Source organism: Bombina bombina, chromosome 2 (assembly GCF_027579735.1).
Source record: "Bombina bombina isolate aBomBom1 chromosome 2, aBomBom1.pri, whole genome shotgun sequence".
NCBI classification, from domain to species: Eukaryota; Metazoa; Chordata; class Amphibia; order Anura; family Bombinatoridae; genus Bombina; species Bombina bombina.
In genome coordinates, this window is record NC_069500.1 from 214,453,417 (window position 1) to 214,466,733 (window position 13,317).

The 13,317-nt window shown below is 34.6% G+C and overlaps 1 protein-coding gene across 1 annotated transcript in view; it reads left to right on the forward strand.

Annotated features, from left to right (window-relative positions):
* Positions 1 to 13,317, forward strand: part of VCAN (versican) — a 117,987-nt gene that overhangs the window by 61,136 nt on the left and 43,534 nt on the right. The window contains exon 7 of the mRNA XM_053701470.1: positions 5,534 to 8,329. Coding sequence (XP_053557445.1) covers positions 5,534 to 8,329 — 2,796 coding nt within the window. The remainder of the gene's footprint in view (positions 1 to 5,533; positions 8,330 to 13,317) is intronic.

A 13,317-nucleotide genomic window follows, 5' to 3' on the forward strand; every position in this document is an offset into this window, starting at 1 on the left:
GACTTCACTTAAAGGACCAGTCATTCAGTCATCAGCTGTCGGATGAAGAGGATGCTCCGCGTCGGATGTCTTGAAGATGGACCCGCTCCACTCCGGAAGGATGAAGATAGAAGATGCCATCTGGATGAAGACTTCTGCCGGTCTGGAGGTCCTCTTCTGGCCAGATAGGATGAAGACTTCTGACCCTCTGAAGGACCACTTGTGCCCGACTGGTTGAAGACGTCTCAAGGTAGGGTGATCTTCAAGGGGGTAGTGTTAGGTTTTTTTAAGGGGTGATTGGGTGGTTTTTAGAGTAGGGTTGGGTGTGTGGGTGGTGGGTTTTAATGTTGGGGGGGTATTGTATTTTTTTTTACAGGTGAAAGAGCTGATTACTTTGGGGAATGCCCCACAAAAGACCTTTTTAAGGGCTATTTGTAATTCATTATAGGGAAGGGAATTTTATTATTTTGGGGGGCTTTTTTATTTTATTAGGGGGATTAGATTAGGTGTAATTAGTTTAAAATTCTTGTAATTCTTTTTTATTTTCTGTAATTTAGTGTTTTTATTCTCGTAATTGAGTTTATTTAATTTATTTGTAATTAATTGTTGGTAGTTTAGGTAATTAGTTTAATTATAGTGTAGTGTTAGGTTAGGGTTTATTTTACAGGTAAATATGTACTTATTTTAGCTAGGTAGTTATTAAATAATTAATAACTATTTAATAACTATTGTAGCTAGTTAAAATAAATACAAAGTTGCCTGTAAAATAAAAATAAACCCTAAGATGGCTACAATGTAATTATTAATTATATTGTAGCTATCTTAGGGTTTATTTTATAGGTAAGTATTTAGTTTTAAATAGGATTAATTTATTTAACTGTAGTAATTTAATTTTGTTTTATTTAAATTATATTTAAGTTAGGGAGGGTTAGGGTTAGATTTAGATTTAGGGGTCAATAAATTTAATATAGTAGCGGCAACGTTGGGGGCGGCAGATTGGGGGTTAATAAATGTAGGTAGGTGGCGGCGATGTTAGGGACGACAGATTAGGGGTTAATAAAATGTAACTAGTGTTTGCAAGGCGGGAGTGCGGCGGTTTAGGGGTTAATACATTTATTAATGTGGCGGCGATGTCCGGGCGGCAGATTAGGGGTTAAACATTTTAGTTAAGTGTTTGCGATGTGGGGGGGGGGCTCGGTTTAGGGGTTAATAGGTAGTTTATGGGTGTTAGTGTACGTTTTAGCACTTTAGTTAAGAGTTTTATGTTACAGCGTTAGCCCATAAAACTCTTAACTACTGACTTTTAAATGCGGTAGGAGTCTTGCCAGGAGAGGGTCCACCGCTCACTTTTTCAGGCGATCGTAAAATCCCATTAAAAAGATAGGATGCGCAATTGACGTAAGGGGATTTGCAGTAAGCTAAAATCGCGGAAAAAAGTGAGCGGTAGACCCTCTCCTGCCTGACTTGTAATAGCAGCGGACATTAAAAAGCAGCGTTGTGACGCCTCAACGCTGCTTTTTAAGGCTAACGCAAGACTCGTAATCTAGCCGATAATGTTTTACTAGAATTTAAAAAAGTTATTTTGTTAATAAATTATTTTTTAATTTTTTTTTAATGAACAGGGACTTGACCCTTGAAAACCTGCGTTTCCATTTCCCAACCCCACTGTATCATATGACAGTCATCAGGAAATCACAGACTCATATATGTATATGCTGTGAACTCGTGCACATGCTCATAGCTGGTGGCCCAAAAAGTGTGATTATTAGAAGACTGTGCACAATGTGATAATAAAAGTAAAATTAGAACTTTGCAATGCAACACCTTGCAGCCTAGGGGTTAATGAAACAATTTTCAATGCATATTGTTTGGAAATTGTCTTCTGCATTCTTAAATATGCCAACCCAGACCAAAACCTCATCTGAGAGTTGTACTTGTAGACAACTAATGCAAAACATCTGCTTCATACAGACACTAAAAACTAGTAAAGTAGAGTAATGGAATAATGGGCATATTTATGTTAATAATCTTTTAAAATGTTTGTTAAAAGGTTTTTGAGGATTTATGGTTGTTCAAACATTCATCTTTTAAAGGCAGACTGTAGACTCTAGACATACACTCTAGGTTTACTTATTTCTAGTTTATCCTCTGTGTGTTACTCAGGCAGAAATGAAGAGAACAAATATATATATTTACACGGAGTGGAGTTGTGTTAGGTATTAGCTGTAGATTCAGTTACAGTTCAGACCAGGGTTGTAGTTGCTCCCCTAGGTACAAGTTCATACTTCTAAGCTTTTATTAAATCTCAAACTACAGGATTTAAGGGTGTTGGTCTTAAAGGTACAGTCAAGTCAAAATTAAACTTTCATGATTCACAACATTTTAAACAACTTTCTAATTCACATCCATTATCTAAATATGCACAAACTTTTTATATGCACACTCTCTGAGGCACCAGCTCCTACTGGGCATGTGCACGATTCATAGAATATATATATATATATATATATATATATATATATACACATTTTGTTATTGATTGAGGGCTGTCACATGATGCTATGGGAAGGACAATAAAACTAACTTTGAAAATAGTCAGAATTGTTTTTTACTTCTCCTGGGAAATTCAAACTAAGTACTGTTGCATTGTCTGTTTATTATTAACTGTGTTTGGTGGTCCTTTAAATGTTAAAAGGGAGCCATTTTATGGGTCAAACCTAAAAAAGGTATTGATTAACTGGGCATTGTTTAAAAGAGGACAGGCTTGTGCAGGCTGTAAGCAACTGGGCTTGCATGAACGTTTCACTGTAAAATAGCATCCTCCATACCAGTATCATTTCTTTCACCAGTTATTTGGCTTCTTGGTACAGTGAGAGGTTGCCTTGAACTCAAACTGAGCAGGGACCAATGCAGATTAATTTCTAGTTAGAAGCCAGGAGAAGAAGGAGGGAAGGTGCATTGGAATTCAGCTTAACCCCTTAATGACCACAATGTACCCTGTATGTCACTGGTCGTTAAGGGTTTTTTCAGGACATAATAGCACAAGTCTAGCAAGAACACGCTATTAATGCACTCCCTACAGCAGGCTTTGTGGAATAGAGCAGTCTCAACGCTGGTGGCAAGACTGCGCTATAAAACAATCAAGTCCCAAAAAAAGGCCAGTGACATACAGGGTACGTCGCTGGTCCTTAAGGGGTTAAAGCTAAATAACAATATAAATGTCCTTGGACCAGCAGCACACTCAATCCCTTTCAATGCTTTTAGATAGGGATAAAGAAAAAGTCCTGTGGTTATTTTCTACCCTCCTCCAATGACTCGTGCTCTCCGGCTGTATAGAGGTTACAGCTAGGAATGGTCCCTCAGTATAAGAGACAGCACATTATACACAGTAGCTTCAGTGCGTCTTCTTCCAAATCAAGCCAAGGATGTTACCACTGCCAATATATATGGTTCTGGTGACCCAGTTAAATGTCTGATTTTGAAAAATCTATAAATCCCTCAGTGAAGCCTCTACACAGATCAACCAAATGTATCCAAATATCAAATACAACAACTGGAAGCTGATTGGGTCAGGAAACTCTTTGTGATGAAAATTGTCCTAGTGAGCTGCCAATGTTTTATAATTACAAACCTAGAAATGTTTAACTATTAAAAATGTATGTTTAGAATCGTTGTAATACAATAAACAAGACTGTTGTATCATCCATCAGCTGGTGTTAGTGACATACAGCGCTGCGGAATCTGTTGGCGCTCTACAAATAACCGATAATAATAATACTGATACAGACAAATGACTTTTTTTATGTTTTGTTTAGCGTGGCCATTTTCATTAGCTAAATGTACTTAAAGGGACCTGAAACCTAGCTTTTTTCTTTCTTGATTCAGATAGCGCACGTTGTATTAAAGGGACAGTCTACACCAGAATTATTATTGATTTAAAAGTTTACATAACCTTCACAGTTATATAAATACAAGTTTTACCTATTTGATTACCTTGTATATAAGCCTCTGCAAACTGCTCCCTTGTTTCAGTTTTTTTGACAGACTTGTAGCCATCAGTGCTGACTCCTAGGTAACTTCACATGCATGAGCACAGTGTTATCTATATGACACACATGAACTAATACCCTCTAGTTGTGAAAAACTGTCAAAATGCATTTAGATAAGAGGCGGCCTTCAAGGTTAAGAAATTTTCATATGAGCCTCCTAGGTTTAGCTTTCAACTAAGAATACCAAGAGAAAAAAGCAAAATTGGTGATAAAAGTACATTGTAAAGTTGTTTAAAATTACACGCTCTATCAAAATCATGAAAGTTTATTTTGGACTAGACTGTCCCTTTAAACAACTTTCCAATTTACTTTTATTATCAAATTTTCTTTATTCTTTTGGTATTTTATGTTAAAAAGCAGGGTCGTATATAAGCTCAGGAGAATGCACGTGCCTGCTGCACTATATGGCAGCAGTTTGCAAGAATGTTATCCATTTGCAAGAGCACTAGATTTTCTGTCATGTAGTTCTCCAGACACATACCTAGGTATCTCTTCAACAAAGAATACCAAGGGAATGAAGCATATTTGATACTTTTTTTTAAATTGTATGTTCTGCCTGAATCACAAAAGAACATTTAGATGTTTGTATCCCTTTAAATGGGAAAATAATATCAAGCAAAACTTTTGCTTTAACTTGGCATGTATGGCTAGGACCTTCTTTTGAGTCCATATTTTCACATATTTATGTTCTCAGATAAAGGCTTGGTAATCTCTACCAATAGAGCGGTAGAATTTGTTCTGCAGCAAGCAAGTTATAGCGCAATATACATAGCTGATACAGCTTTATTAGTCTCAATGTAAATTTAAACAACTTTGACAAAAAATGTTGTAATCTGCAATGTTCCTTTAAGACACACACATATGCCTATACTGGCTCAGACACACACAGACAATATATGTATATACCATGTGCGCATCTATTCTTTTTTTCTTCATTGTTTTATTTTTTTCTGCTTGAAACTCTCTCAAAATGTTTCTTTCTGAATTGTAATTAGACACTGAATGTATTTCAAACTGGTATTTTATTTTCCCGTACAGTACTTTTGAATTGTATGTTAAGTAAACCTGGAATAACATCCATAACATTTATGGTGCACCTAATTTATAGTGTGTTGCATAGAGAAAAAAAAGAGAGATAGAAATAAAAAAGTAAATGCATCTATCTTTAATTGGAAAAAAAGTATTTACCACATGATGTTAAACAATTTACAAGAACAGGAAATTAATGTTTAAAACTAATAAATAGAGCATAAAAGTGTAATTGTTTAGTAATTAATCCCTGTGAATAAAGAAACCATTGAATATTGTATAGTTTTTGGAGTAATAATTTGGCACAAATCCTTTACAAGCTACTGAATCAACAAAATAAAACCCTGTCTTATTTCATTTATTGTAACACTTTCCATAGAGTGGAGCATGTTAACCTGAAAAATGTTTAAATGGAAAAAAATATACTGTATATATTCTTGAATTGGTTTTATAATATTTCTCTCTTGGTTTTGTAGGTAAAAAGAATATTACAGAATCTGTATCTGTCAAGCTGGTACTGCCAACAGAAGCTGTGTCTGCCAGTATTATAAAGAAACTAGAAGTTCTACCTGAAAAGGTTACAACAAAGCCCATTTTACCTACAGTGTTTCCAACTGAAAAAGAAGTTATACAACCTACTACAAAAGCAAGCTTTGTGGAAGAGAAAAAGCAACAGTTGACTGAAATGCCAACTGTTCTACCAACTGAATCCCAACCAACAGAAACTCAAACGCTGGAATTTCAAGAGGTCAGTACAATAGTTCCAGCACTTTTGTTGCAAGAAGATAGCACAAAGGATATTGTAGATCCAGAAAGTATAACCCCTGACAGTCAAACTCCATCTTCTTTTCACACTGAAAAACCTGAAGAAGGGATCCAAGTAGACTCAACAATTTCTCCAGGGCAAACATCATTACCAGAACAACAGCCTGTTGAAACATTTGGCACAGTCACACTAACAAAAGAGGTATTGCACTTAAGTTCTCAAGCACCAAAAGAAACTATGGAAGCTAAAAGTGAAGAGATTATTTCAACAGTTATTATTCCCCAAGGTGTTACTGATCATGTAGATGTTTTTACAGCTTCCCCCACAGAATATGGAACAGATTCAATATTACCACCACTGGAAGATACCAAAACTATTACTCCAAAAGATTATACTACAGTAGAAGAAGAAGTTAAATCATCTACTGTGTCTCTTAGCAGAGAATATCCTTCAACAAGTCTTGATGACAGTAGCATTACATTTACACTAAAAGATTCAGAACCAAGTGGATTAGAATCTTCCAGCAAACAGCCTGAGGTGGATGTGGTCACAATATCTAAGACATCTCTTGATACAATAAGCAAGTCTCAGGAAACAAGTGTAGGTGTAGAAGATAGTACTGTCACATATGAAAAGCCATCTACTGTAGTTCCAAGTTATGAAATAGTTACATCATCAAGAAAGTTATCTGATCAAAGCACTACATTTATCCAACAAGAACTAGCAACTTCTGTCATTTCTTTTGATGTAGATATAACTACAATACAGTCAGATGTATCTAAATATGCATCTCAAGAAGTAAGCACTGACAGTATGAGTAAGGAAATCGCATATGTTGAGTATACAACAACTACTACTGAAATACCTACTGACTTCCCTGAAACATCAGGTGAAGACCCGGAAAAAAAATCAGATCCAGTGACATTGGTTACAACACCATCATCAGTTACTGAATTGAAGGATAAAACAACACAACTACATGAACTTCTAACACCTGTTTATCCAGCAGAAAATGAAGGTTCAGGAATGCTGGAAGAAACTACTCAAATTAGTGTGCAAGACTCTGAAACAGTAGCAACAGTTACTGGACCAATTTTATTAGATGTAACTAGTGAAGGCAAAGCAGGGGATCCAATTACTCTGTCCCCAGAAGATGAAATCACAGCATCCTCAAAAGAATCAGATCCGACAAAACTATCAAGTTCCATTCCACCTGCAATTCTAAGTACAGAACCACTGAAGGCTGAGGAAAAAGGTATAACAAAGGAAATCAAAGACACACAAACTGTGAGCCCCACACATGTGTCTATTCAACATGCATTAGATACCAGCTCAACAGCCTATCAGCAAGAAAGTCAGTCAGCAGAACAGTACAAAATATCAGATAATGTTACATCTTCTAAGGATCTTCTATTTACAACGGTAAGAGATTTTGCAGAGTCGTCAACCTCAAAAGACACGTTTATCCATACAGCAGTTCAAAAAGAAGATTTAATTTCTGAAGGTAGTGGTTTAGACCAAGACACAGCTATTACAGGAACAGTGAAAACACCAGAAAGTAAATCAGTAACAGGAAATGATGAAGTCTTGACCTTTACAGAAACTCAAAAAATATTAATCTCCACTGCTGTCCCAACAGAAGAAATTGATGAAAGTGTTATTTCAGAGCAAACTTTTCAACTTATTGATGGTACAAGCCCTCTATTCTCTGATATTACTCAGCAACCAGAGCTTGTAACTAGTGATGATGGAATGAAAATACAAACTGCTTTAATTACAGAATCCATTACTACTGAAACCAAACAGCCATATTTACCACCAGAGGTAGAAGGGTCTGCTGATTTTGTAGATACAGTTGTTCCAACAGAGAAAACACTAACTGTCTCAACTGAAACCACAAAATTGTCTGCTAAAGAATATACTGCAGTATCTAGTCAGCCAGAGACTGATGTTACAGTCTCTGTAGTAACATCTTTATCAGAAAGCTCTGAGATAACTACAGCACCAGTAAGTATATCTCATAAAGTTGATTCCATTGAAGCTTCTGGTATAATTGAGGGAAAAAGGACAGAACCAGATATACCTTTAACTACAACAACAGAAAAGGCATCAACATTAAGTACTGTTTATCCTAAAAAGGAAGCTGATGAGAAGACTACAATACCTTTATCTACCATTGCTACCCAAGGACCACTTTTAATTAATGGGGAGCCTGATGAGGAAACCAGTAAAGGAACAATAGTGATTGATGAATCTGTTTCCCCATTGAAAACCACTTCAGAATTTGACCTGGCAAGTACAAAAGAACCAGAAATTGATTCTGAATATTTGCCAAGTGAAACTTCTGAATCTCAAACAACAGAGGCTACAGAATGTGAAAACAGTACAGAAGTATCTGAGTCACCAACAGATTCGAGTGAAGCCTTGGATATATACAACCATCAGATTCCATCATCAGTTGGGGTTATTAACGTCATTGTTGTTCGAATTCCTGAAAATGAAACAGGTATCTTTTTTATTCTCCTTCATATTAGTAATAATTGCTTATATGGTTTGTGGAATGACTTAATAAGTAAAATAATTTTAAAGAAAATTAGATCAGAGAACTTCCATAGACTGTTGAATAGGCACCAATATATGAGTTTAATGAAATACACAGCTCAGATGTAAATGAAATACCAATTCAGTAAGGGTTTAAAGGGTAGCTGACACCTAAAATTAGGTGTATAATGGATATAGGTATTTATTTTTGGCTAAGAAAGAGTCATAGTTTCTGAGCCCTTCCAAATATATTCCTTTCAAGGGGAGAGTATTGGGTAAGAAATCTGTCTATTATTTTTTTACCATGTGAAAACATGAGGACTATTGACACTTTCCTCTTTGCAGTGAGTGTTTCAGCCCCTCAAGGTTGCAAGAAGAGTTAAGGCCTGCTTAACTTTTTGTTACCAAGATCAGACTCCAGACTTGTAAAAGATGGAAGGGCACTTGGTTCCTTGTATCCATCCCCTGTGTGTACTTATGAGGGCAGTGGAACAGAAATGAGAAACACTAGATGAACAGTAGGTTTCAGAAGTGGGTTTAGAGTTGGCATTCAGAGAATAGGTAACAAAACATCTTCTCTGACACTGTTGTGCAATCTTTTCTCGTTTCTAACAATTGAGATCTTTTTAGATGTGCTGTAAAGAATTTTAAGTTGACAAAGTAGAAATAGGTGAACCAACACCAGAGCTCAGGATTCTTAGTACTCAACATAAAGAGAAGAAAACTGAAACAAGACCATTTTTTTCCCAATCTAGCCATTAAGGCCTTTGCACTACATTCATAAACTGCAAATTATTTCCTATCATAAATCTTTATGTCTGTAGGATAAATTTGTGAATCGTTACCTTATAACTGATTGTCCTTTCAATTAAACAGCATTTCATTTTAAGGAGATTGTCTTAATTATAAGTTACTGCAATAGTTTGCACCTGTTGGTTGCTGTATATATTTTTATGTGTTCATTTATAACCTTTACGTAGGATTATGAGTTTGTCGGTATATGCAGGTGCAAATATTAATAAGCACAATAAATTACGTAAACTTTCCAGCTTGGCAGAAACACATTTAATGCAGGTGAGCAAATTAAAAATAATAATAAAAAAGCTAAATGCATGTAGTAAAATCATAAAACACTCAATGCATGTTTCAATGTATTATGGGTTTCCTACTTTAGTCTTCCTATTACACTGACTGTAATAGAGCCCACTGCAAAGGCAAAAATACTAGTTATTCACACTTTGAACAAAAAAGATATTAGTTTTTTTAAAACTCTTAAAAAATTATGGTCATAAAATATAAAGTGTGAATATGAACGGTTACAAAAGATTGTTTGGAAATACAAAACTATACTTTATAATTAAAGGGACAGTCTAGTCCAAAGCAAACTTTCATTATTCAGATAGGACATGTAATTTTAAACAATTTTCCAATTTACTTCTATCACCAATTTTGCTTTGTTCGCTTGGTATTCTTAGTTGAAAGCTAAATCAAGGAGGTTCATATGCTAATTTCTAAGCCTTTGAAGGCCACCTCATAGGCCAGGGCATTTTGACAGTTTTTCACCACTAGAGGGTGTTAGTTCATGTGTTTCATATAGATAACACTGTGCTCACACATGTGGAGTTCCTAGGAGCCTGATTGGCTAAAAAGCAAGTCTGTCAAAAGAACTGAAATAAGGGGGCAGTTTGCAGAGGCTTAGATACAAGATAATCACAGAGGTAAAAAGTGTATTACTATAACTGTGTTGGTTATGCAAAACTAGGGAATGGGTAATAAAGGGATTATCTATCTTTTAAAACAATAAATATTCTGGTGTAGACTGTCCCTTTAACTGATCAAATGCTGCACGTTAAAGGACTATTATAGTAAAAAAATGACATGCTCTAATTCAGGGTTTTTTAAACCTGTGCTCAGGCCTCCCTACAGGTTAGATTTTCAGGATATCTGAAATGGAGCACAGATAATATAAACAGCTGATTAGTTAACATGGTAATTAACCTGCTATCAGGTAGTCCTGAAAATCGGGCCTTTTAGGGAGGCCTAAGGACAGGTTTGAAAACCCCTGGTCTAATTTATTAGACTAGCAATCCTTCACCACTTTGTGTTTAAGCTTTGCAAAGGGGTTAAACACATAGGAATAGATCACGAGTGGAGCACTAACGTTTGTGTGCCAGCGATATTGGGTATTCTGGGCCGTTTGCACGCAAGTTAAATTCCACTCATATTACAAGTTCAAAATAAATGCCAAAGCGTTAGTAATAATAATCACGACTTCAAAGCTCTGGTTAACTGTTATGCTGAATAAAAAGTGTCACAAAACGCATAAAATTACTTTAAAAAGTACAGTTACAGTAATAATAAAACTAGCTAATAACAATTGATTAAAGGGATGCAATTTTAAGCAACTTTCTAATTTACTCCTATTATAATATTTTTTCATTTTCTTGGTATCTTTATTTGAAAAGCAAGAATGTAAGTTTAGATGCCGGCCCATATTTGGTGAACAACCTGGGTTGTTCTTGCTGATTGGTGGACACATTCACCCACCAATAAACAAGTGCTTTCCAGGGTTCTGAACCAGAAATTGGCTGGCTCCTTAGCTTAGATGCCTTCTTTTTTAAATAAAGATAGCAAGAGTACAACGAACAATTAATAATAGGAGTAAATTAGAAAGTTGCTTAAAATTGCATGCTCTATCTGATTCACAAAATAAAAAATTGGGTTCAGTGTCCCTTTAAAAAAATTGCAATAAAAAGTTATGAGAGCTCAAAGATATGAGTTCTCAGATATTAGAAAAACGGACTGCAAAGAGCTTCAACATAGATGTACGTACATATACTGTATATGTCTAAATATATATGTGTGTGTATATATATATATATATATATATATATATATTATATATATATATGTGTGTGTGTTTGTTTATATGTGTGTACATATGTATGCCTTTATATGTGTATATATATATATATTATATATGTGTGTGTGTGTTTGTTTATATGTGTGTACATATGTATGCCTTTATATGTGTATATATGTATTTACAGACATATATACACATATAAACGCATAAATACAGATGTACATACATGCATACATATATATAAGTGCACTGGAGCCCTTTGCAGTCAAGTAAATGAAAACATGAAAAATCATATGAATGTTCTGCACATAACAGAATATGTTCTATGTATTTTTAAACATATATTCCTATATATATCTGTATATATCTATATCTATACGTATATATAATCATGTACATATAGGTATAAATATATATTTGTGCACATTAGATATATATTTAAATGTCTCTTTAAGAATAAATACAACATATTCTGCTATCTGCAGAATATTGGATCATGAAATATGCAATATTATCTTCTTATAAATAACAGTGATCGTTTTTGCACAACTTGTTGGTGTTAGGCTTTTTTTGGGCTGCATTGAAGTCAATTAGGGAATGCGATTTTGCGTTCACAACTTCTTAAAGTCTACTTGTTGTCGCAACTTTTTCACTTCAAATTAAGTATTTTTTTTCTGCTTTTAGTTACAGCAACATAAGTTAATTTATAAAAATAGAAGATTTATTAAAATGATGACACTGAGCAGCACATAAAGAATGTACTTGGACCTGTTGGAAGTTGTAATTTTATTTGAATACTTTAAGTATATATACTTTATATATAGACATACTTTTGGTGTCTGCCTGGCACTTAAAAGTATGTCCCCATTGTATTGGTCCTCTTTCAGGACAACAGTTGTGAATAGCAATACTGTAAAGGATTTACAACTTTTCTGTAATGGTTTGAATAGGCGATTGTTTCCTCTAAAGGAATGAATTGCGCTTAACTAGCAGGGTAATCTATTATGTGTTCACCCATCACCATTCACACAATTTAAGGGTCTCATTTAGGCAGCTACTCGTGTTTTAACTTCTTTTGTAGACTTCCTTAGAAACAAGGATGTGTTGCCATCATATTACATACAGTTCATAGGAAACATACACATTTCTGTCTGTCTTTTGTTTGTTACCATGGAAACATCACAGGGTTTGGCACAATGACTCTACTCCTTAAGTATTCTTTGTAACTTGCTCATATAAATGATCATTAATTCTGAATTACAAGTTGAACTCTCTTGGAAACACATTAAAAAAAATAAATTAAATTAAATGGTTAAATGTCTTTATTTGATAAAAAAAAAAGGATTTTATTTTAGTGCCAAGTAAAATTATTCTATTTGTTGTTTGTTTATAAAACTAACAATGGTTCGGATACTTGCTGTATGTAGCCCCTGGTATTAGATTATTAAGCAGACATGACATTCTTATGAAAATGTGATTATATAGTAAAAAGTAACAACTTGCGTGTGAAAATCCCTCACTCTTTCATGTTACTGTTCCCACACTTGTGGAAGTTATGTTCATGCTTGAACTCCCTCAATTAGTTTACAAACCCAGGTAAGAAGTAAAACCAAAAATCACAAGTTACATGTTTGGCCTGAGGCAAGGGAAATACAGATGGGATTTTGCTTTGAAACTGAAGAGCAATAATAAACATTTTGAAAGGTGCAGCTTTGCTCTATTGTTGAAAAGTCTACTGTACATAAAAACCTTAGTACTTTTATATGATAACTTTAATATATATATATATTGCCAACATAAGGCTCAGATTTATGTGAGTTACATTCCTTCAAATAACTCCCTGCATGGAAAATATCCACCCTGTCAAAAATGGTGGTTTAAGAGATTAAACAATATAGTCCTCTCTCTATAATGTCACTTTATAATCCTTTGCATTTATAGCAAAAATTTAGATCAATGTTTCTCAAACTAATTCAGAAATCGAAACTATTGTAGGCTTTAAAAAAATTGATGGAATACTCTGATATCAAAATTGTTTATAATATCTTTACTAGCCCCCTCTAGGCTTCAAAGTTGCCAAATAACAT